Source organism: Pocillopora verrucosa, chromosome 5 (genome assembly GCF_036669915.1).
Source record: "Pocillopora verrucosa isolate sample1 chromosome 5, ASM3666991v2, whole genome shotgun sequence".
In the NCBI taxonomy this organism is placed as follows: Eukaryota; Metazoa; Cnidaria; class Anthozoa; order Scleractinia; family Pocilloporidae; genus Pocillopora; species Pocillopora verrucosa.
In genome coordinates, this window is record NC_089316.1 from 15024372 (window position 1) to 15047819 (window position 23448).

The 23448-nt window shown below is 37.1% G+C and overlaps 2 protein-coding genes and 1 non-coding gene across 7 annotated transcripts in view; 1 reads left to right on the forward strand and 2 right to left on the reverse strand.

Annotated features, from left to right (window-relative positions):
- Positions 1-23448, reverse strand: part of LOC131782369 (uromodulin-like) — a 38226-nt gene that overhangs the window by 12502 nt on the left and 2276 nt on the right. The window contains exon 1 of one of the 5 annotated variants that reach the window (XM_066166646.1): positions 12147-12244. The exons of 1 other annotated variant lie outside the window; for it this stretch is intronic. The gene's annotated coding sequence lies outside the window, so the exon portion shown is untranslated. Of the gene's footprint in view, positions 1-2781; positions 2881-12146; positions 12245-23448 lie in introns of those variants that run through there. 3 more of the 5 variants (XM_066166645.1, XM_066166644.1, XM_066166647.1) reach the window with 3 other exon arrangements.
- On the reverse strand, positions 18972-23099 carry LOC136280886 (pancreatic secretory granule membrane major glycoprotein GP2-like). The gene is made up of 3 exons (XM_066166671.1): positions 22981-23099; positions 22535-22654; positions 18972-20669 (listed from the first exon to the last, which is right to left on the reverse strand). Exons 2-3 carry the CDS (start codon positions 22632-22634, stop codon positions 20287-20289), a joined length of 483 nt encoding a protein of 160 aa, XP_066022768.1. The 5' UTR covers positions 22635-22654; positions 22981-23099; the 3' UTR covers positions 18972-20286.
- On the forward strand, positions 19431-19506 carry Trnaa-ggc (transfer RNA alanine (anticodon GGC)). Its single transcript has one exon. It is a non-coding gene; the product is annotated as a tRNA-Ala (tRNA).

Here is a 23448-nt window from a genome sequence, read left to right on the forward strand (position 1 = left end):
GTTTTATATCTGAAGCAAAGAACTTTACATGAATTAAAGAAAATGTTCTAGTAGAGAATTGTGAAATTGTTTCGAAGACAGCTTTCAGGACACGAGGTTTGCCTCAGCTAAGAGGCGTGAATTTTTCAAGAAACTCATATAGCGTCGCTCTAAAGGCCCTGTTTACTATTCGAGTTGTTATCAGATAGTTCTCTTTTAACTGTCGACTGGTCTTATTCGCGTTTTCAACGACATAGAGAATACTTTATTTAGGCAGGGGATAAATTACATCGTGCTATTTTTGCAATTGTGTATAGACCAAATTGTTCGAATAAAATTCAAGTGGACTTATTTTCCAACGATTACGATTCATCTTTCGTTAAATGTGTTTCATTGGCGCCTTGAAACGAAGTAAGTACGTGCATATGTAGAATATGGAATTAACAATCAAGGAAATGCAGATGTTAGAAAAACAGAATATTGTGGTGAAACTTGCAAGATTTCCTATGCGAAGCATCGTGTGTGTTATAGTCTTCATCTTGAACTTTGCATCTTACGTTTAACAAAGGATAAATTATGATTTGCCTGGTTTTTAATCAAGTATTCATGAAATAATCATTTCGGGAAGTTAACACTGACTGCCATAGCAATACTACTTCCGCTAAAGGAAAACCACTCATTTATAACTCCTCAAAGCCACGCAAAAAATAACATTACATTCGTCGTTTTATAATCGAAAACAGAATCCTTGGAATCTTTTAGCCATCACAAAAACATTACAGCATAAATCATGTAAGAACATTGAACAGCAGGGTTGTAGAACATCAAGGGGGCAAAACATTCACTAAATTTTATTCGTGCCTTGAATTATGCATTGCCTCCATTTCATTTTCTACGGTCTTCTTAAGAACAGGAATTTATGAAGAAACGGTTTCGATGGTTTTTTCTCCCTATAACTTTACTTTTACTGTGCTGTCTTGTAACTCAACCAGCCCACTAAGGAGAATACGGGAACATGAAGATTTGCGGATTTTTGCCTATCTGACTCACTCACTCATGCTCATTATGCCGTGTGGCACTTCGAGCGGCTTTGCCTATCTGAGAACATAGGTATTTAGGACAATTTTCCATGTCTCAATTCCGTGCTCAGAGATTTCCTCATTATTTCAGCTGAGACATCTATTTCGATAAAGAAGGTTAACACATAAAATGCTTAAGGAAGAGAAAAGTTTAACTAATGCTTTTAATTGTTTCTTTTTTTTTTATGCCGCTGTTACCGCTGTTATATCTTAAATTTCTAATTTTTTTGTATTATAGGGCCCTAGATAATTAACTCTAGCCCCGACTCCCTCCCAAAAACGTTAAAAACAACAATGAAACGGGAACAAAATTTGGTTACATCGATGAACACTTGCCTTTGAAGACACAAGGTTTGTAGAAAGCATTTTCGTGTGTTTTGTTCTCCTGAACTATATTATTTTAAGGAAGACAGAGCAAAAGCCGTCAATAAAAGCTATCCGCAGATGTTTTTTTCATGATCGCTAAGTCATGAAAAAGATATTCATTTTCCTCTTTAAAACTTTTTTCGCTTTCTTCATTATACAGGTCCTTGAAAATTCAAAGCTTATTTAGACCGGTTATTTAGACCGATGATCATAGAAAGAGGAAATTTATGCTAATTTCCATTAAGACAAGCCATCGTTGTCGGTTTTTGACTTAGTCTTTGCTAGTTGCTGTTACCTTTACTCTTTTTGTATCAGCAAGGAGGAGAAATATAAATAAGGTTGCTCTCATCCGTGAATCGAAGGATAAAACTTTCTTCGCCGTCTGCGACTCACCTTTTCTATAATTCAATAATGCATTCTAGGCTACGATCATGAAAAATTAAACAAATTCTGTGCCTGCTTCGAGGTAACGGTTTTCTGTTTCTACCCCGCATGCATGGCATAAGTTTAAGTTGGCAACCAGCCCTCATCAGTGGATTAAACTTCCAAAATCGACCTGTTTTTTGTGAACGCAACCGTTTTATGAAAATAAATTAAAGAAAAAAGCTTGCAGCTGTGTGTTCTATGTGGAAATTAAAGCAAATGACGCAAATGGATGTTATCCGCTTCGCTCGATGAAGAGAATTGGGTCTCTTAAGAATAATTATTTATCTTTACATGTTAACACACCTATCAGACACCGAAATCAGTCCTTAGCACAATATTATAAAAATTTAGCGTGTGGATATCTCCCTCCACCAGTTGTTCTTAAACTACTAAAAACTCCCTTTATTCTCTTGGAATCTGACGACCGCCTTTTTACATATCGTGTCTATAACAGACGCATCCTCTCTTGTTGTAAACATATCTAAGAGGGCTATGACAACCTGTTTTCCTTGTTTTTTCGATATTGTCTGTAGTCAAAAATTGCGTCTGTGAATAGTGTTCTTTTTGGATTCTTTACCGTCCAATTCTTGAGAGGGATTATGAAATAAATTGGGGCATTCCTAATCTCAGCCACGTTTCGTTAAAATAATGCTAAGGTTAACTAATATCAGAAGAAAACTTCGAATCATTACTCTCTGATATTATTTATCAATTCTATGATTCACAATGGTCGTGGTGGTGGTCGTTTATCAGAAATAAGTTAAATTCCTTTTCCCCGACAAGTTCAAGCTTGATCGATGATTGTGTGAGATTCTCCAAGTTTTCTTTGCTTTGTTTCCCGAACCTGAGTTTAGTTATGAACATATTTACTTTTATATCTAAGTAAGAAAGTGGTTTGAGTTTCATGATCAAGCTTTAGGTAATTTCTTACGTTAGTAATGCTTGATTTACATGTCCTCACATGTTCTCGAAGTTCCAAGGTCTTTAACACACTGACAGTTAGGCCTTCTTTGGTAAATGCATTTTTCTAATTGCGGATAAGCCTCAAGGTAAACAAGGATATTTATGGGGATAATGGGGAATTTAATAATTTATTAGGTCTAATTACCACTATTCCTAATCTAACCATTATTGTCTTCCAGATATGCCCTGACGTTTAATCATGAAGCACAATAGATGGGCGCGCGTAGATAATTTCTCTTCTCGTTCACTGCACTCACTTGTGAGTGTTGAACACGAAACAGGAAATTCCATATCTACGGGGAACCATCTATTTTTTTGTTTATTATATAAACGCCATATGCATTTACTGACAAAAGTAAATTCAACAAACAACCTTGGATTGAGAAAAGTAAACGCATTTGCACCAAATTATCCATCTTAAAAAAGAAAATAAAAAAAGGAGTTTATCGAGGATTATTTTCTAACTAATTAGCTAAGACTGTTTTTCCATAAGGCCTTTTATGAACGAACAAACTACTTCGATCACTTCCCTCTGAGTAGCATCTTCATCTGGATATGTAAATTATTATAACGTCCATTTAAAAACTGCAGGTACTTGACGCTAATGACAAAGGATTCGCGGAAGGAATGTAATTTTTTTTCAAACAAATGTTAAGGGAAGCAAACTGATCATTAAAGTTGCAAATGCGAACATTTACAGGACTACTACGACTTTGAGATAACGTACAGTAGAAAATAGGAGTAGGAACTAAATTTCCAACACACCAGGTTCATCCCTAAATGTTTACTAAACCCGAAAGCTAACTACTGTATGAAAAGTTGTAAGAAATGTGATGGAAAATTGAAACAGATCGAGTTACCAAAATCTACTTACGAACAAAAACTTAAAGCAAGATAAAATAGAAATTGAAAAGAAATGAAAGTAGACCAGCATATACTCTGGCTTCTTTATTTCATCTCTTTATGATTGTGATGAATAGCATAAAATCGTGCAAGGCATTCTCATGAATTCTCCGGAGCGATATTATTTTAGGGGAGATGGGACAAAATCTGTAAAGAGAAGCGATCTGTCACTCTTTTTAAAGTTTCTTATCTAAGTCATAGTGGAGAAGTTATAAAAAAAAAATTGCATTTGCTACACTAAATGTTTGGTCCCGAGGGAAACAGTTAGTTTTGTTTTCCCCCGAGTCGAGGTAATTTATGCTAATACGCAATGAGACGTACCATTGTTTCCTGACATCACGCAGCAGATTAAAAATGTTTTTACTGATAAATTCAGTATAAACGTGATAAATCGACCCTTCCCGGAAGATAAGTAAATTTGAAAGTTGAACGTTATACATCTCAGATGGAGAGTAGTCAAGTTATCATTTCTTTTTTAATTGTTTACAGATGCCACCTGATATGTACACCCAGCCTTTGTGAGTATAAATGAAGTTCTTTCCAGAAATAACACGGCAAAAACTATTTCTTCCTCTGTAAAGAGTTTTGATCTTGGCATTTGAAGTCGACGAAAAAGATTAAGAAGGATCTTTCCAAATCAAAGTTATTATTAATAAATGGCAAACGAGCGAACGTTGCAACGCCATAAATTTTCAAACTAGAGAAACTTTACAAGTTGTACGCAACATTTATGCAAATTTTTCCAATAATCCAACCATACTGGGTCATTAAGTTTTTGGTGAAGTTTTTGAAGAGAGTATTTTAAACTATTCCTTAAAGACTTTTGCGTCAATAGCTTTCTTTAGAACTTATAAAACACTCTTTCATGTTCCAGCAATGTTCTAAGGTAAAACAAAATTCTCTGAGATGGTTGAGAGCGGTAAAAATCTACCTCCGTTCAATGAAAAGACATCAAATTCCGTTTGCTAAACTACAGTGGAAGTTAACTTAACAGTGTAATATGTGCATGTTATTGAGAGAACAGAGTTGGGAAAGTAGGATTTTTTAATTGACTTAACTAGTGGTCGAAGTTGTTTGTGTTTTGCATCTCCTATCCAACTTTCTGAGTAGGATGCGCTTAAAACTCTTCGTTAAATACCCTTTAATTTTACAAAAATGAGTTTCAGTCATGGGTGGAGGTTAAACGTGGCTGTTTACCTTACTTAATTTATTTGTAACTTTTATTCTTTCTGTATCAGCAAGAGAATGAAAGTGATATATGAAATAAGATTGCACTCATAAATGAATCGAACGATGGAAAACGATTGGCAGTTTTCCAGTCACCTTTACCGAACGTCAAGCAAGTCAATTCAAGATTACGGTCTTCTATTTCTGCCCCGCACGTGTGCTAAAAGTTTAAAGTCGATCACCAGCTCCCAGCAGTGGACAAAGCAGCCCAAACCGACCTATTGTTATGAAGGAAAGCGTATCATGAAAATACATCAAACAAAGCTCTCAGAAGCTGTCAGTTCTATGTGGACATTAGCGCAAATGACGCAAATAGTTGTTTTCCGCTGTGCTCAATAAAAAGGGATAAGGTCTCTTAGGGAATATTATTCCATATTCTTAGGATAACAGAAACTTAAACCTTCAAGTTCTATTGGACTTTTTGATCCAATACTTTCAAAATGTGAAAGATCAAAAAATGCATCCCGCGCAAAAAAGATAAACACATCGCAAGATTTATCGCGTCTGAATGTTCGACGTATAATTATTTTATTACCAACTTTGGTAATAATAAACATGAAATTAATGGAAAAGTCATGATCCTGTTCAATTATTCGGAAATTTGTCAGTTTTTGGAGTTACATCAATAACTGCGATCGACATTTTTCGTGGAAAATGTGCTCGAAGCCCTTAAAAAAACATTAAAACCAAAAAAAGGCAGTTTTAAATTTATGTGGCGTTTGTTGAAGGCCTAAATGTAATAACTTTCCTAAATGTAATAAAGTCCTAAATGTAATAACATTTGGTCCTAAATGTAATAAAGACCTAAATGTAATAACATTTGGTCCTAAATGTAATCACATTTGGTCCTAAATGTAATAACATTTGGTCCTAAATGTAATAAGCCTTCAATGCAATCGTTTAACTCCGTCAGTGCATTGTTGTTGTAGCGGACATTCACAGTGAGATGTTTAAGTGACAGCTGTTGCACCAAGGAATCCTCTGACCAATATTTGGTATATTGCAGGCTCGTTGATATTAACCAGCGTCTTTTTATTTGCTAGAGATGTAAGTCGAGAAGTGTTGGCCACAAACCCCTATACTGATGTGCTTTTGGCATCAAATTGACAGACGTGAAAACAATAAGAACGCTGACCAATACCTCTCTTTATATTATTGGCTCAGACTCTTTAGTGCAACAGATTTTGTTGATAAATTTGTGTGATCAGTGCTGAAGTTAACACTTTATGAACCAAATTACAAGGAAAAGGAAGTCCATTGACCCATACGTAAGACAAATTCCGAACTCGGAAGTGAATTTTTTGCACTGTCTTCCCTTGCCAGATTTGGATGGGTCTGCATGAAATATGTTCATTTTTTTTTTTTTTTAGAGGGCACGGTAAAAATCCTGCAATGTGATTGGTTCTTTACCCGGTCAGTATTTTCCTATCTCTGCCCACGGGCCACTGTAACGCTTTCGTGAATCGCTGAGTACATCTTAAATTTTTTTTTCATAAATATATTTCGTTTTTCCGGCTGGGCAGTATTTTCGAGCAAACACGTCGGTCACTACCTCAGGCTGATAAATAACTTATGAATCCTCTCTTTCCTCTCTCTCAAACCACTTTGGTTGACAGAAAAATATTGGTTTCAGAATGAATTTTTATAAGCAAATAGTGTCATAACGTTGGTTGACAAGCGGCCTTAAAACCGTCTGCAATTAAATTTAATCGTACACAAAAGGTACATAGAAAGTTAAAACGTAAAGTATTTGGTTACAGTTAAACTGAACGATGGAACTTTCATTCATTTGATATCTGAATTTTCTCAAACAATTTGTTCGTAGTGAAAGAGCGAGCGAAGTTTTAATTTAAGTTCTACAACAAATATACGCTCTCGGTGAGTCTTTTCAAGTCCGTTCAATCTGGACATTTGTACTGTAAATTGCACAACAGAAACTGAAGGAATTTAATGAGAAAAGGCCGCATTGATTCCTCGTGTGTTTCGTTGGAGTGTGCCATTCGAATTTAGTTTTTGTGGAGGAAAGACCAGATTTACACACGCCATTGCAGCAAACAAACGAGCACACTCTCACAACTTCAAAATTCAAAATTTGAATTTACAATTACTTTCCTCGCCGTTTACTTAATGAACAGAGGTAAATCTTCGTACATGAATGAATCGTCTATGAGAGTGAATAATACTTTCCATTTGATCATTGACTGTTCTTGAAGAAAACATTGTCGTGACAGTCCTTGCCAAACTAGTTCCGTTGTTTTTCAAATGTTCTTACGCTTTTTTTTTCTTACGCGCTCTCTAATTGGCAGGTGTCAGATTGTGTAAAACTAATGTTTCAAAGTCTGTTTGGAAGCCTTTTAAATCACCTTCGTTGTTACGGAGATGAAAATGTTTCGGTGAGGCATCTCTCTTTAATTTGCATCACCTCTATTTTAACTACCATTTACTCGCTCAAAAATTGTTCAGTTTATGGAAGATCTTGCTGTATTTACAGCTCTAAATCATTCGGGTTCTTTCGGAAAGAATTTCGTCAAGTTTAAAAAAAATAAATATTTTATTTACCGGCTAAGGGTCGACCCGTATGGTGAAAAACTGTGACCTCGGTCTTGTATTTTCAAGACCTCGGTCACAGTTTTTCACCATACGGACCTCCCAGCCGGCAAATAACATATATATGCGTTACTGACCAAGCGTGAGGTCAAGATGGATGGATATTGGCCAAGTTCTTTTGTTGCGTTTTTGTGGACCGAGACGAAGTCGGGGTCCATAAAAACGCAGAAAAAGAGCAAGGTTAATATCCAGCCATCTTGACCGAATAAGTTTGGTCAAGAGAGAACATATATTCTACAGTCGATCTCAAGTCGATTTTATTTCTTTTTTTGTCTTTATCTCTCCTCCCCACCGGGAGGGGAGAAAATGAATAGATAAATAATAAATGAAAAAAGAAAGCTCATCAGTTTGCACTTATAGTTATATGGCACATGAACTGATTATCGAGGTGGAGTGAAGCCATAAAGGAATCCCAAGTTCAAAAAATGTATATTCGAGCCTGCAAATTGTCCTACAAGTCAGAGAACTCCCTTATACAAGTTTGCACTTTGGTTGATGACTTGTTAACTCGCTCACTCATCACACAAGTATTACGTATTCACATTTTTTCAAAGTCTATTGTACCTAAGAGTCTGAGCCAGTGATATTTGGAGAGATATAGGTCAGCGTACTCATTGTTAGCCAGTTGTCATCTGATGCTAATTGTTTATCAGTATAACGGTTTGCAGCCAATGCTTCTCGACTTAAGTCTAGCAAATAAGAAGACGCTGATTAATACCAACGAGCCCGCAATATGTGACATGAATACTGGTCAGAGGATTTTTTGGTGCAACAGCTGTCACTTCAAGATCTCAATATGGATGTCCGCTATAACAACCATGCACTGGCGGAGTTATACGATTGCATTGGAGGCTTATTTTATTTAGGACTAAATGTTATTACATTTAGAACCAAATGTTATTACATTTAGGACTTTATTACATTTAGGACCAAATGTTATTACATTTAGGACTTTATTACATTTAGGACAGTTATTACATTTAGGCCTTCAACAGCGTTATGATCTATAATATTGTAGACGGGCTATAGAAACTGCTCTGTGATCCGCTACCGTATCTGAAAACAAAGAAAAACGATTTGATTACAACATATGCGAAGCGGGAAACGACAACCGTGCACTATCTGAAATTGATATGTGATAGACGTTGTACTACAATGTCATTCGTTTATTTTTTAATGTTTGAGTTATTAATCTGGATAATAAAGGATATTGAATGACGGAAAGTGAATGAAAAATCGTGCACCACCCGACCCATTATTTTCGTTGAGGACAGCGTGGATTCAAGACCTTTCGTCCTTCAGTTCGCGAAAAAGTTTTTTGTCGAATTATTACTCTTTAAGTTTTAAAGAAAGAAATGTGTTGGTGTTAATTTTGTGTTGCTATTTATATTACTATTTACCATAATTCAGTCCATCCTCATCGTTGCCAGAGGCCCCCAATGCTGTTTGCCCTTTGCCTTCTTCTCAGTTCTTCCCAGCTGACTTCTCTCCCCCATCTCTTTTTTGAATTTCAAGGTGTAAGATTAATAGCAGATTTTATTACGACAATGTCCTTTACTCACGGCTTTTTTCTAATTGAACGACCCTTTTTTTCAATTCACACGTGACAACTTACCCGCGAAAATTTGTCGCGACAATTTACCAGTTTCACATGACCCACGAATATTGGCCACTTCTTTTCCTGCAAAACTTGAATTTAAAAACAAAAACAAAAGAAATAATGGGATCATTACTTTCCATTGATGAAAGCAATTACCCTGTTGTTACACTATTTGTTGACCTTTGTTACCCTGATAGTAGCAGTATGCAGGACGGGTGTCCGATATATGAACTTTAATATAGTATAGAAGTCTATAGTCATATAGAGTCTCTGTGGCTAAGTAGTAGAGCATCGGAACACGGAATCCGGAGGTCTGAGGTTCGATTTCTCGTGAGGGCTCAGAGTTTTTCTTCGTCCCACGCCCGAGACAAGATGAAAAAACAGCTTCCTTCATTCCCAAAATCTTACCATCTTTCTTTTTTGCTATTAACCAAACATGACGTTAACGACATCGCTGATCCTAGCAGTTTGCAGGACGCGTATCATGCATGAACTTCGGAGTGGGCCTTGCCCACCACAGACTCTTTCTTTTTTGCTATTAACCAAACATGACGTTAACGACATCGCTGATCCTAGCAGTTTGCAGGACGCGTATCATGCATGAACTTCGGAGTGGGCCTTGCCCACCACAGACTCTCCGTGGCTCAGTTGTAGAGCATCGGAGGGCGGAGTCCGAAGATTTGAGGTCCGATTCTCATGGGGACATGTATATTTCTTTAGCGGGCTCGAAATCTGACCATCTTTCTTATTCTATTTGTTACCCTATGGATATTTTCCAAATAAGTCAAAAGGTTTATGCATAAGGTGCTCTATGGAGAAGAAACCCAACTTCCTTTTATTAGAGGGGAGACGTTTCTAAAGAAATTTTGGTGCTGCGTGGATGGGAGAGTATCACAGGGTAATTTAGTTTTAGCAACTGAGTTAATAACGTAGATTGGAATCCGTAAAGAGTTTTAAAGCTGACGTTTAGAGCGTTCGCCCTTCGTCAGAGCGAGTAACTACGGGCTAACGCTCGATTCGTAAGCTTTAGCCTCAGTACGGTGGGTAATTTAGGTTATCAACTCAGTTGATAATACTTAATTACCTTGTTGCCTCCCTCACTTTCTGCTGAGCATCATTTGGTTCTGGATATGAAAATCATTATGAAGTCCATGGAAAACCTACGAGTACGACGGGAATGACAAAGTATTCTCGGAAATCAATGTAAGTTTTATTTTCCAACAAGTGTTAAGGGCAGCAAATTAAACTTTATAATTCAAAAAGGGCGAATGATCACAGGACTAATACCAGTTTGAGATATCTTACATAAGAAAATAGAAGCAGAATTTGAATTATAACTCGCCAGTTTCATTCTCAAATGTTCCATGAACCCGGAGGCCAACCATTGTAGGAACGGATGCAAAGCGAAAATGAAAATAGACTAGCATATATTCAAGTTTTTTTATTTCATCTCTACAAACTTAGGGTGCATATCTTAAAATCTCACATATCATTCTTATGAATTCTCGATTCCAAGCAAGGCCTTTACCAGGACAAGCATTCTTTTCCTTCGTTCTTGAATCGAAGAGAGGAACCTCACTAAAGTTAGAGTATTTTTCCCGATGTCATAAGTACATGTATTATAAATGATGATAGAAAATGTATTTATACATCGCCAAATCCACTAAATTTCCATGGTGCTTTGCGTTAAGATCATAAAAAAGCTAAAAAAAAGGGGGAAAAGAGAAAACAATTTCTATATCTATATACAGGAATAAACAAATAGAAAAAATTCTGAGACAATTAAACATATTTATTATCTAATAAAACTAAAAGGAGTTATGAGCTTTTTTAAAAAGATACGTTTTAAAATGTCTTTAAGTCTCACTTTCGTGGTCACCAGAAGGTGTTGAAAAGAGGACTGACCATAGTGTCCGTTTAGAGGTGCGACAATTAAGTGAGTCACTGATGCAGCAAGGCACTGCTCCATTAATAGCTTTGTAGACCAATGAAAGAATTTTATAAACTATACAGTGACGGACAGGAAGCCAGCGAAGCTTTTTGTTTTAGGATTGGGGTCATACGATCAACATCCTAGTACGTGTAACAATTCGAGCTGCTGTATTTTAAAAGGATTACAATCTCGAAAGAAGATGCTTAGGTAGACCATATAGTAGTGAGTTTTAGTTATCTAATATTGAAGTAATAAAGGCATGAACAACAATTTTGGCACTCTCTTCTTCAATGTACTTTCTAATTTGGGCGACTACTCTAACATACAAATCATACACTGCAACACACGTTTTCTCGTACCCATTATCGCCATAACCCCATTTGAACAAGCCCTCGCTGTACCAGATTTGGAATTCTTGGTTTGTCTCCACCATCAGGGGGGTAGAGAAATTATCAAAGAGCAGTTGTGGCGATTCGGTTGTGGCCCAAGGCAAGCTGTAAAACTTGCAGCCCCAATAATCTGATAGGAAATCAATCTTTGGGTGAAGAAGATTACGGTTTTTGTCAGTTGTCAACGTGGCCATTTGGTTGGGAATGAGACGTTTCCAAAGGCATCCCCATTTGGATTGATAGCTTGGGTTAGATGAATGACAGGTCACGTAACCGGATTTGTACGTTAATTTGAATGTAATGATGTTACCCGCCTTGGCAGTTCTAAAGAAACCATACGAATCATCTCTTGCCCCAAAGAAAAATGTAGATGGCGTCATCTGTATCCATGTTACTGTTGGAAAAAGAACCAGCATATATATGATAAATCGATTTTGAACAAAAGAATGTGAGTTGGGTAAAAAGAATACACGTCTAGACAGCCAGCCGCTTAGTCAGACAGATGGATAGGAAAGCAGGAGGGACAAAAGGGGATTCAGACATCTGGAGGAGCAGACGGACGAATGGCTGGCTGAATAAGACTTACAGTTGGATTCATCGAAAAATAACTTAAAGGGTTAGGTAGAGTTTTTCATAAAAGTATTTCACCAAATGAAAAATGTTTTTTTACCTACCGTTTCTTCCCTCGCAATTGGTGCCCTTGTATTCAGGTGGGCAAAGGCATCTGTAACCTTTGTCTGTAAATCCTGTCTGACAGGTGCCATCATGTTGGTAAGGAGTCTGTCCACAAGTATTCTGGTGTGAAAACGAGGTTTAAACGCAGATATATGCCAATTAAAGTGGTAAGTGGTAATGATACTTTGAAATGAAAATTGAAATGTCACATGAGATCAAATCAACCAAACAACCAGCCACGCAACTCGTCAACCATACAAACCAATTCCAAACAAACATTGCGCAACCGGCCAAACAACATATAAGCGAAACAACTTACCATCGAAACATTTACAAACCAAACAACCCGAGGTTGAGCCATCTTGACATACTAATCTACCACATGAAAAGTAATGTTATTCGCTTGGCCATGATAGGACACCAACCAACCATCAAAAATCACCAAAACCAAGGATAAACGAAAAGCACAAACAGGATAAGAATGTACTCATCATTGTTCCTTTATATCTGTAGTTTGTCTAAGACTCGAGATCCTGAGGATGTTCATTGTGTGTGGAATTATTCAGTTCGCATTTTGTGATTACTGGATATCCGCTGGCCACTAATTCGTTATAACTGACGCATTTGGGTTCCATGTAGCATAGAGCTAAGCAGAAGTCTTGCACAGGGGATTCCACGGTTCGTATCAAGTGGTTTATGAGCCTTTTGCCAGGGAAAGAAAGAGAAGATGTAAATTCCATCTTGTGACAGAAATCTGTGAGAAATTAATCGGATTTGATAAGCACCATTTATGGTTTACATCTAGAAAGGTAAAGAACCAGTTGCGTTTTTTAGGGACTAAGCAAAGGCAGTTGAGTGATAAAACTTATGAGTTGTATAAATAACAAAACATAACAGTTTCGCCTCTCTCTCCTCCACGACCAGCTATAGCCATTATAATGTCCTCAAATGATTTTGGTCCTTTAACTGCTTTATTTTAGCACTAATTAATCTTTAGAGTTGTAATCGGACAGGGCAATCGGACACAAAACAGCGTCTCTACCGAAGATATTTTCTCAGGTAAATGTAAATGTATTTGTTTTCTTCTTAAATTGTAATGGTTATGACCAATCGGTAACGGAACTTTGCGTCATTCAATTCGATCTTCAATTATACTCATGAGTGAGCGAAATTAGACTTCACTCGGTTCTATTACAATTATAAATTAAATTTACTTACAACACTATAGCAGTATGGATATAGTTTACGATTAAGAAAATTGGAGCACCGCACACTGAATCGCGTATTTCATTAGATATGAGAATTATTTGAAGTTAAAACCATTTCTAACGCGTCTAGGGAATTTTCGACCCATATTTTACTTGATATTGAATACAATATATCGATTGGGAATTTTTAGCATACCGGTAATTTGATATAATCGGGTGATGGCCTGATTTGAAAGAAGCAACATTCCAGTGTTGATCTTTAGTATAAGAAGCCAGTCTGAGTTAAACCCTCTGAATTTTTTTGTTTTGATTAAAAGGGCTTTTCCTTGATTTGGCGATCTCACTAGTTAGTTCAATTCATGTGGACGAGACATTAAGTCCATGCCTGCTGTGAACTTTAAACTTTTGCTTAATTACCCGTAGAGAGACAAACTCCCTCAGGGTGATTAGCGTGAAGAGAAGAACAAGAAGAGAAGACCTAAAAAGAGTCCTGTTGCCTCTCGATAGCGGGGAGTTTTGTCACCCACTAGTTTCTCTTGTCCTTGCACTGTAACAAAACTAACCAGGAGTCCGTATTAATTTTAATCATACATTTGGAAGACCTGCATTTTTTATGCGTGGGCTGCTATTGGCGGCTTAGAATTTGTGTTGTTTTAACGTTCATGTGACAACAAAATTTTTCAACAATTATCTAAGAGTTTTGATGAGTAAGTTAGCCTGGATGGTCTCAATTCTTGTGAACTATGTTACCTATATATCTATGGAAAAAAATGAAAATAACAAATATGAAATCGAATGTTCGTCTAACTTAGTTGAACTGTAATGATTTTATATCAGCTCGGAGGAAATGAAAGTATAACTCACCTTCTTCACCGGCAACTTCAGTTGTCAATAAAGACAACAGGACGACCAAGAAGTAAACTTTTGAGGAAGAAGCCATGGTAAAGACTAATTTGAGTCGCTATGTAGGATCATCGCTGGTGACTTCTGAAATGATTTTGATGTTTGTTTACTTCTTTTGTATGCAGAGAGTTCTAATCATACAATAAGGAGATGTGGATTTTCTTTGCGACTTTGTGCCTTGCAGGAGCTTCGATTGGCTCAGAATTTAGCTTAGGCGGCATTCGATCTGATTAAAGTAAATAAAATTCATTGAAAATGTGTTAATTAAAATAAGTTCGATCGATTGAACAGCATGCGAAATATCCTGCTAATGAGATAATTGTAACAGTGTTATGATTGCGCTTCTAGGTTTTAAGAATTTTTTGACCACATGATGATCGACTAAAGGAATAGGTGTAATTGTTATTCCCAGAAGATTAAAATATGAACTTTTTTAACCCTTACTTTGCCGTCACTGAAGCCAGTGGACATGGAATGAAGGATGTACTAGACTGGTATAACGCTACAGATTCTGGAAGTCTATACAATGGCGTGCATGTGGTCTTCGTAGACTTCCGAAAAGCCTTCGATCTGGTGGATCATGGCGTTCTGTTGACTAAACTTGCGGGCATGGGCATTACCATGAGCTTTTGGAAATGGACACAGAGCTACCTATTAGGCAGAACACAGCAGGTTAAGCTCCCGGGAGTCCTCTCCAGACATGGTGAGGTGATTGCTGGTGTACCCCAGGGCGGTGTCATTTCTCCTACACTTTTTATTGTGCATGTCAACGATATTGAGGACTGCATCTCCAGGGAAATACCTGTATCCACTTGCAAGTACGCTGATGACTGCACCCAATACGAACTTGTTTTTAAGGACTCTGTCAGTCAAATGCGGGATGCTGTGACTCACTTGAAAAGATGGGCTGTGCAGAATAAAATGGAGCTGAATGTTAAAAAGACCAAAGATATGTGGATCACCTTCAAAAAGTCCTGTCCAATTCCTACTCCTATTAATATAGGGCCTACTGAACTGGAGAGGGTTTCAGAGTTTAAACTACTGGGTGTATATGTACAGAACGATCTCAAGTGGAATACACATGTCTCAAGTATTGTCAGCAAAGCGTGTAAACGGATCTACTATCTTAGGGTCTGTAGAACAGCCCATCTCCCTAGGGACATTGGTCTTACAACTTACATCACTAAGATTAGACCTGTTTTAGAATATGCCTCGCCTGTCTGGGGAGGGCTGCCCATTTGCCTCGAAGAAGATCTACAGAGAGTGCAGAATAGATGTCTAAATGTCATTGGTCTCCCTAGGGATACTGTTGAGTCACTTGTAACAAGGCGTCAGAATTTGACGAGGAAAGAATTTAAACGTATCCTAGAATCTGAAGCACATCCTTGTAAACGTTTTTTAGAAAAGCCAGTGGATCATGGCCATAATCTAAGATCTTGTAAGACTAACCCAGCGCACCTCAGAATACCTGTATCACGCACTGTTAGGCACAAACAATCATTTGTTCCTAGAGGTGCTAAACTTAATTTGATTTGATATGTATATATATTATGTAGTGTTTTGAATTTTTATTGTAATATTACCGTAATTCTTATCGCCAAAGGTAATAAATAAAGGTTATTATTATTATTATTATTATGTAGCTTGAAGTAATTAATGAGGTGTCTGAAAAAGGAACAGGTTCAAAGCTTGTTCTCCGCACGGCAAGTTTAAATAGAGAAAAAGTTCCGTGCTTTTGTTGGTGCTCTGTTACTAGGAAGAGAAAGTCATTTTATTTGTGGACACATAATTCCTATTTATATACTTTATTTTCAAATTCTGATAACTTTATCAACCTTCATTAGTTCGAGATTATTAACCCCCTTTGCTTCCCTCTCAATCCAAATTAAGCTGGTGAAATACCTTGCAGGCGTCAGCTACTTCACCTTTTTTTTTTATTTCTTTAAGCTTAGGAGAAAGTTATCTTTCACAAACAAAGATCTGGTCTTTCATACGAACTATTATTTCGGCACCTGTTTTAGTAAGAGAATCAATAGCAGTCTTTATTCATACAAGTGTGTTACTTGAAGTAAGTAAATGTGTTCTCTTTGTTAGCTGTTAAGCCTCCTTGACTTTGTCCAAAGCTTTCTGCGTTTGAATGAAACGTTTGGCTCACTTTTGATAGCTTGAAATGCAGTCCCTGCAGCACAGCAGCTTAACTTTGTTGTAACCGCTGGCTAAAGAACAGAAGATCAATGGCTCCCTTAAAATTTCAAGTGTAAACGAGCCCTAGGTAACTTGAATTACGTAAACATTTAAACTCAGCCATAACTGTGTTAATCAAATACGAAATATTTGATTTGTTCAAGCCTTTCACTCTCGCTGTCAAATTCATAACGGTCAGTGGTGGAAATTTACATTTTCAAACAAAGAAATATTCTACGGTTTTAGAAGCTATGAGAACCTGCAAGCAGATAACCAAGAGCGCAAGAAACCTAGGTGAAATGATTTTGGCTCTTCCCGAGATACGAGATGATAATAGATAAGGCAACATAAAAGTAACGCCGGTAAATTATTTAAAGATTTGTGTTACTTTTCTTTTTATATTGTAAGAGGGTCGTATGAATCAAAGCGCTATTTAAATTAGGTAACGTGCCATGTTCAATGGGCTGCTATGTTCTAAGTCTAATTCGTCCCTGTGCGCTCGAACTGCTAATTTGAACCTAGAAAAATATTTGACTTTCAAAGAAGATGTTAATGAGGAGAGGACTGAGGGGAGGATGCACATCTACCTGCACGCATTTATATATGAATCCTCTCATTACGTGCAGTTATTTGCTTCAAATTTAATCTGGACCACCCAAGCACAGTTCACAGCTTGTTCAAAACAATTTTGTATATATAGCTGATATCATAATTTTTTTCAGAAATCTTATAGTAACAGTGGTAAAGTACTTTAGTCGTGCCAAAGCGGACCAATCCTTAGGACTTATAGGATGTTTACCATTCAGCCAGACTGGTTATCTCGCCTGGGTCAGCAATTTACAATAACAATTAGAGTTAAAACAATGGAAGTAATTATTATGATGAGAAATAAAATTTGTTAAATTTGTGATAGGTGTCTACGTAGATAGCGGTTCATTAATGCCCTTTTTACGTGGGGTTATTTTCCCCAACGTCAGTCTGTATCACAGTGGCGCAGGTCACAAATTGGTGGGAGGAAAAGTCAGTATAAATGGTAGGATCCAGAGTTTTCTACTTAAATCTGAACTGATCGGTAGCAACAGCCTATACGTTTATGTTTAAAGTAGATCTTCCTGTTAAATTCCCCATCTTCCATTGCGGGAGTAGCACAAGTTAACCCTTTAACCTCCAAGATCTGATTGTTGGTTCTCCCTTTAAGGTGCTCAGAGAGTTTGATGTTAGATCAGGTAAACAACCTCTTCCTGATAAGTTTGGGTATTCTCATTACCTGGATAATGAATGGATTTTGTTGGGAGGAGTAACAGGTTAATCGCCTCCGGGAGTCAAAAGGTTAACCATCCTGGGTTGGCTTTATCACATTTATAACTATCATCGCAGGTTGTTGGAGTTCTAGTTCCTACAGCTGTCACGAAACGGTACCATCCCTTAGAGAGTTGTGTGACACAGAACACTGAACCATTTGTGGTGTGTCGTCAATGGTATTTCTTTTGTCGTCCCTCTGCTTCATAACAAGGATCGGATACAAATTTAAGTATTAATTTTTAAAATAATTGTAATTATTGCTTTTAAGAATAAATGTTTTTAGCGTTTTTTAAGTCTGATAGTTTATTACTGCCCGGGATAGTTGATGACGGGTCGATTGTATCAGAGATACCAGTTCTGTAGGATTTCTTGAAAATATCTTTTCTATCAAATAATTGACTAAAGAGAGAATTGATCAACGAACCTGTTTCTCTCAGAAATTCTTCGTCATAAATTTTAGAGGAAAGTTCATTTAAAGAGTCGAGAGTCCAATCAAACCAAGAAAATATTAATATATTTAAAAGGTACCAGATTTATGTCTCACTAAAGGAAAGAGATATCTCAACAAATCAACCTCTCTCTTCCTAAAGTTCGGAAACCCTTCCGAAGATTGTCGATTATTCACTTGAAGGAATACGATGACCTTTGCACTTCAACAACACTAGCGATAGTACCTTTAACGACAACAAAAAGATAAAGTGGAATCGGTTTTGTTTACTGACATCTGGAAAGTGATAATTCATTTTCTTCTCATGTAACCTTAAACTTTTTACATGTAGAGAATTTGAATAGCAGGCGATAAGAAGGTTTAGGCTTTTGGAAAGTCAATTTAGATTTTCCAAAATACAGCAAAGAGAAGTAAACCTCTGACTACTTAGACGTGCTATTTGTCTTAGGCTCATTGTCAGTTATAACTAAAACAACCAGAGTAACAGATTACACCTTCTCTGTTACCGGTTGCATACACGCAAATAAGCCTGAAAAGGTTATTAAATTAGGTTTTAACTGGTCGTCATTCCGGGCCTCTTTCTGGTGTTGTTTAGTTTTTCGCTGGAATGGCTTGTAGAAGAGTTACTAGCATATACAGCATTTTCTACTAGCAACACGTTTTTCTACAAGATTCACCTGTAAAGGTATGATTTAATCGAAATAAGGAATACTATACTCCTACAATTTTAAAGTATTTTATTAAACAACTTGTAATAGCAATCGCTCCGACGAAGGGCTAACGCTCGAAACGTCAGCTTTTTTACCCTTTACGGTGGCTAATTTACGTTTTCAACCCAGTTGTTAACACTAAATTACCTGCTATACTCTCCCACTGACGCAGCACCACAGTTTCTTTAGAAACTTACCCCTTTATTCATGAGTCCTTATATACATTCACAACGCATTTCAAAACGAATATAAGCGACCCTCTCAGCTATGAACACTACTGAACTAGTAGTTGACATAAGACCTGAAAAAAAATCAGGCCCTTATGGGATTTGAACCTGTGATCTTTACGATACCGGTGCAGAACTCTAACAACTGAGCTATCAAGCCAACTAGATACTGATTATTATGTTGGATCCGAATAAACCTTCCAAGTGGTGAATAATGACTGCAAATATATCAAAATCATATATGTGCACTATGGTGAAGAAACGAATATAAGAGATCCAACATAATGACCAGCTTCCAGTTGGCCTGTTGGCTCAGTTGGTGGTAGAGCGCTGCGCCGGCATCGCAGAGGTCATGGGTTCAAATCCCGCACGGGCCTGAATTTTTTTCAGGTCTTATTTCAAGTACTAGTTTAGTAGTGTTCATAACTGCGAGGATCTCTTATATTTGTTTCTTCACCACAGTGCGCATACATGATTTTCATATATTTACAGTCAGTACTTCAAAACATTCCGGAATTCGAAGCTTACAACACAACTATTGTGGTAGAAATACATCATAATTACATAGCCTAATAGAATGTTCTAGTTTTCCATACTACGTCATCAGAAAGTTTGAGTATCAATGTAACAGTGACTAACAATTATGCAATTCTAGAAATTATTTACAGTCTCTATCAACAACACACCTAAGCTGCTTTAGTTTCTAACGACCTGATTAAACATCAAGAGAGCTTAAAACTTACATAGTGAAGCACCTCGATTGGAATAGATAGAGATATTATGATTATTTGGAAGCTTACTAATGCCTATAGTTGTTGACATTAGCTGGGGGACGGGGGGGGGGGGGAGTCTGTTCTATTACTCGGATAAACAACTATTGTTCAGTCGACTCTGATGATGATTTCCGCTGAGGTTATAGAAACGTCAGTCACTATTACTGATTACTTGCAGTCACAACTTCTCAGGAGCACTCTTACCTGGAAGATCAAACTAAGCAGTCCAAAGGTACTCTTGTGTTGAAACTACTCACTGTTTAACAATAATCATAAAAAGTGGATCATATGAAATATTTTAAGTCCCTGTTATCATTGATGCACATGTGCCAATAAATCGATTTGTGAATCCTTTCACTGTGCAGAATAACTTGCTTATAGCATTTAGTCCGTGCCACAGTAGCGCAGAGGACAAGCAGGTACCTTTTGTAGTTCGTATATAAAGTAGGATCCGCAGTCTTTCACTTTAATGTTGTTTGATTTCCTGCAACAATCTCCAGGTCTGGTAAAGCAGACCTCGGAGGAAACCTCACCATCTGCCAATGTGGGGTGACCACCTTTTAGCCAGCCTGACCAGGCCGCACCACATCTATAATACGGTACGCACTGGGTTGGCATTTTTGTTCCTGCATCTCCCACGAAACGATACCATTTCCCGAATATTATGGATGAGGAATCGTCGTCACATTTTTCTCCACCGTAGGGTGTGTTGTAAGTACTCTTTCTGTCAGCATCGCTCAGGTTTCTGTAATTATGGCACGGATCGGCTAAAAAGTTGAATTTCGGTTAATGAGATGCTTTATTTGTTTCTTTATGAGAAAGCTTAAAGAAAAAAAAAGTTGTTAAATAATCTGCGGTGTTTTAAAAGGATTTCCCGCTCTGAGAAAAAGTTGTAACAGCACGCGTATGATACAATCAGGACAATCAGCTGTATCAGGTAAATAAATGAATGGTAAAGCGTTGACCGTTATTAATCTAGGGTCGCTTGTCGAGATTTTCTCAAATTATGGCTGCTAAAGGAACAAAAAAAATTCGTATTTCTTACAGTGTCGTTCAAAGTTCCTAGAAGCGGAAGTAAACAAAATACGAAAGGAAAACCGAAAGTTACGTACTTGACCTGGGTAATGGTATTTCTCGCGGCTGAGAACGAAAATCAACAAATGGAAGGTTTGCCACTGGCCGATTTTGGCCGTGTTCATGAAAATATTTCTTTTTTCGGTAAGGAAAAAGTCGATAACTGAGAGTATTGTGAAAAGAAAGTTACGCCCTTTGTCTGTTTATGTAATGGTTCAACGCATTTTTTCTTCTTGACCCTTATCGCCGACGCACTTTGCGACTTTTTTTTCGCGGATTGTGAAACCTACAATTTCATTCCATAAAAAAAGTCGACTTTTCTTTTCAATGAAGACCTACTGGGTAATACAATAGAGAAAATAATAAATGGTTGCTTGCAGTTATGGAAATTCTCTTCTCGTGTTCAACTCGACACCAAGAGATTATAACAGTTTACATTCTCTTGCTCGATACCTCACGATAGAACAACATAAATACACAAGGAAATTTTTACAGTAACTTTATAACCATCCTTTGGTCTTTTACAAGCTAGAAGCTCAGTAGATTCTGTCATATCGGTCATTGTTAAAACTGTCTTTGTTTTGATGCTACTTTTCGACATAGCAAAAGTATTTTTGACATGGACCATGCAAACAGGCACAATGCTCTTTAGCTCTTGAACGAGCGGGGTGACCTCTATTTTTCATTGCATAATTTTTTTGTACAAATCTTCCCCTTTAAATTGGAGAAATTAAGAACATTGTCGAAGGCAAAAAAAAAAAAGAAAACATAGCTAAAAACGTGCACAAAGCCCGTTACTTGATGATGAAAACCATTAACTTGAAAACAACGACATGAGGAACGTGATAATAATTACTAATATATATAAATAATTTCCACAAATTACATATCAAATTTTCCACACGCTCGAGACTTTGTACCTTTTAAGCTTTTTCTTTTAATTTTTACTTCGAAAACCCTTGATTCCAGCTACCGAAAAATGTACCTTGAAATGACGCGCGGGAAAAATTGCTAGTAGAGGCATAAATGAGGTAAGTGTTGCCCGTCATTTCTCTCAAACAAGCAAGGTTACCTGCCTTGCTTATAGCATTTTTCGAAACAGCCATTGGTAGGAAACATTTAAAGGCAGACTAAAATAATTGTCAGATGACTTTTTTGTTGTTGTTGAGGAATCACCTTATTAGGTCAGAGTGAGAAAATCGTAACTGCGATCAACATCGATTTTAACCAGTCAGACTATTCTGTTTAATTGAGACATCATCAATATAATTCAATTTTCAAAACAGTTATGCATCATCGAGAAAAAATTATTTTCTCTCCTGGTGGACAAAAACAATGCACATTAAGTCCACAAATATGATGCAAAAAATCAAATCTATCTTTCTTTATCCCCAATGTTTTGTCGAAGGATTTTTCCAAGCAAACTAAAGGCACTAAAAACTAACATGATTTGTTACATGGCCAAACAAGAATAGACATTCACTCAACATTATTTACAGCGAGTTCAGTCAGTACCATCTCTAAAAAATATATAAGGCATGGATTAGGAGAGACTAACCTTTACAAGTCAGACCATCCCAAATGTATTTAGGATTACAGGCACAACTGTAGGAGCCCTGGGTATTACTGCAGGAGGCGTGCTCATCGCAGATGTTCATCTGTGAACACTCGTCATTGTCTGATGGGGATCAAGTGCACCACGTCACAACCCAGAGTTGGATGTTATGATGAAAAATGTTTTGGTGAATCAAGATATAATGAATACCTATCCAAAATACTGCAAATCTAATCTCAGAGGATATGGGAAAAAACAAAACAATCCACAATTTTTGATGAGGAATTAATTTTGGGATAAATGGTTGACCACTTCCGGCCTTTTAATTTGAGATTACCTCCCGCTTTGAGTAGCTGAGATTGTATGTATAGAAAGAGCAGCAATGGAGGTTGCCTCTCTTCGGTCATAAAGGACTTTTCTGGACATTGAAGGAAAGTTATCAAAATCACCTGAGCAAGTTTGTCCGTCTCCAGTGTATCCAGTGTGGCATGTACATACATGTGATCCAATTGTGTTGGTACAGTTAGCATTCACATGACAAGAAAGATTTCTTGCACATTCGTCAATATCTGAAAAATGACAGGCTTTCAATCACGATTCTTGGAGTATGATAAATGTTTAAACCTCTTTATTTTGAACATTGAATACATTTCGAGATTTTTTTTACCACTGAATGTTTATTGAATACAATGGTGTCATTATCGCCATTGTCTTCAAGCCTACACTCATCTCTTTTTATACAAGGTATGGAGGTAAAACAACTCTTGCAAAGATGATAGTGCTTTTCTTTCTAATGGGAATGATTCCAAAGGAAACGCATTAAGTACCTGTGCAGTCGCTTCCATTTTCAGTATATCCGGGGTGACAAGTACAAATGTGCGATCCTTTGGTGTTCGTGCATGTAGCATTCACGTGAC

Excerpts from the sequence above, each read along its gene's own strand:
- LOC136280886 (XM_066166671.1), bottom strand. The coding sequence starts at position 22,634 with ATGAACATCTGCGATGAGCACGCCTCCTGCAGTAATACCCAGGGCTCC. Across the intron at positions 20,670-22,534 it reads GGATGGTCTGACTTGTAAAG|CCGATCCGTGCCATAATTAC; the intron begins GTTAGTCTCTCC and ends TCAACTTTTTAG.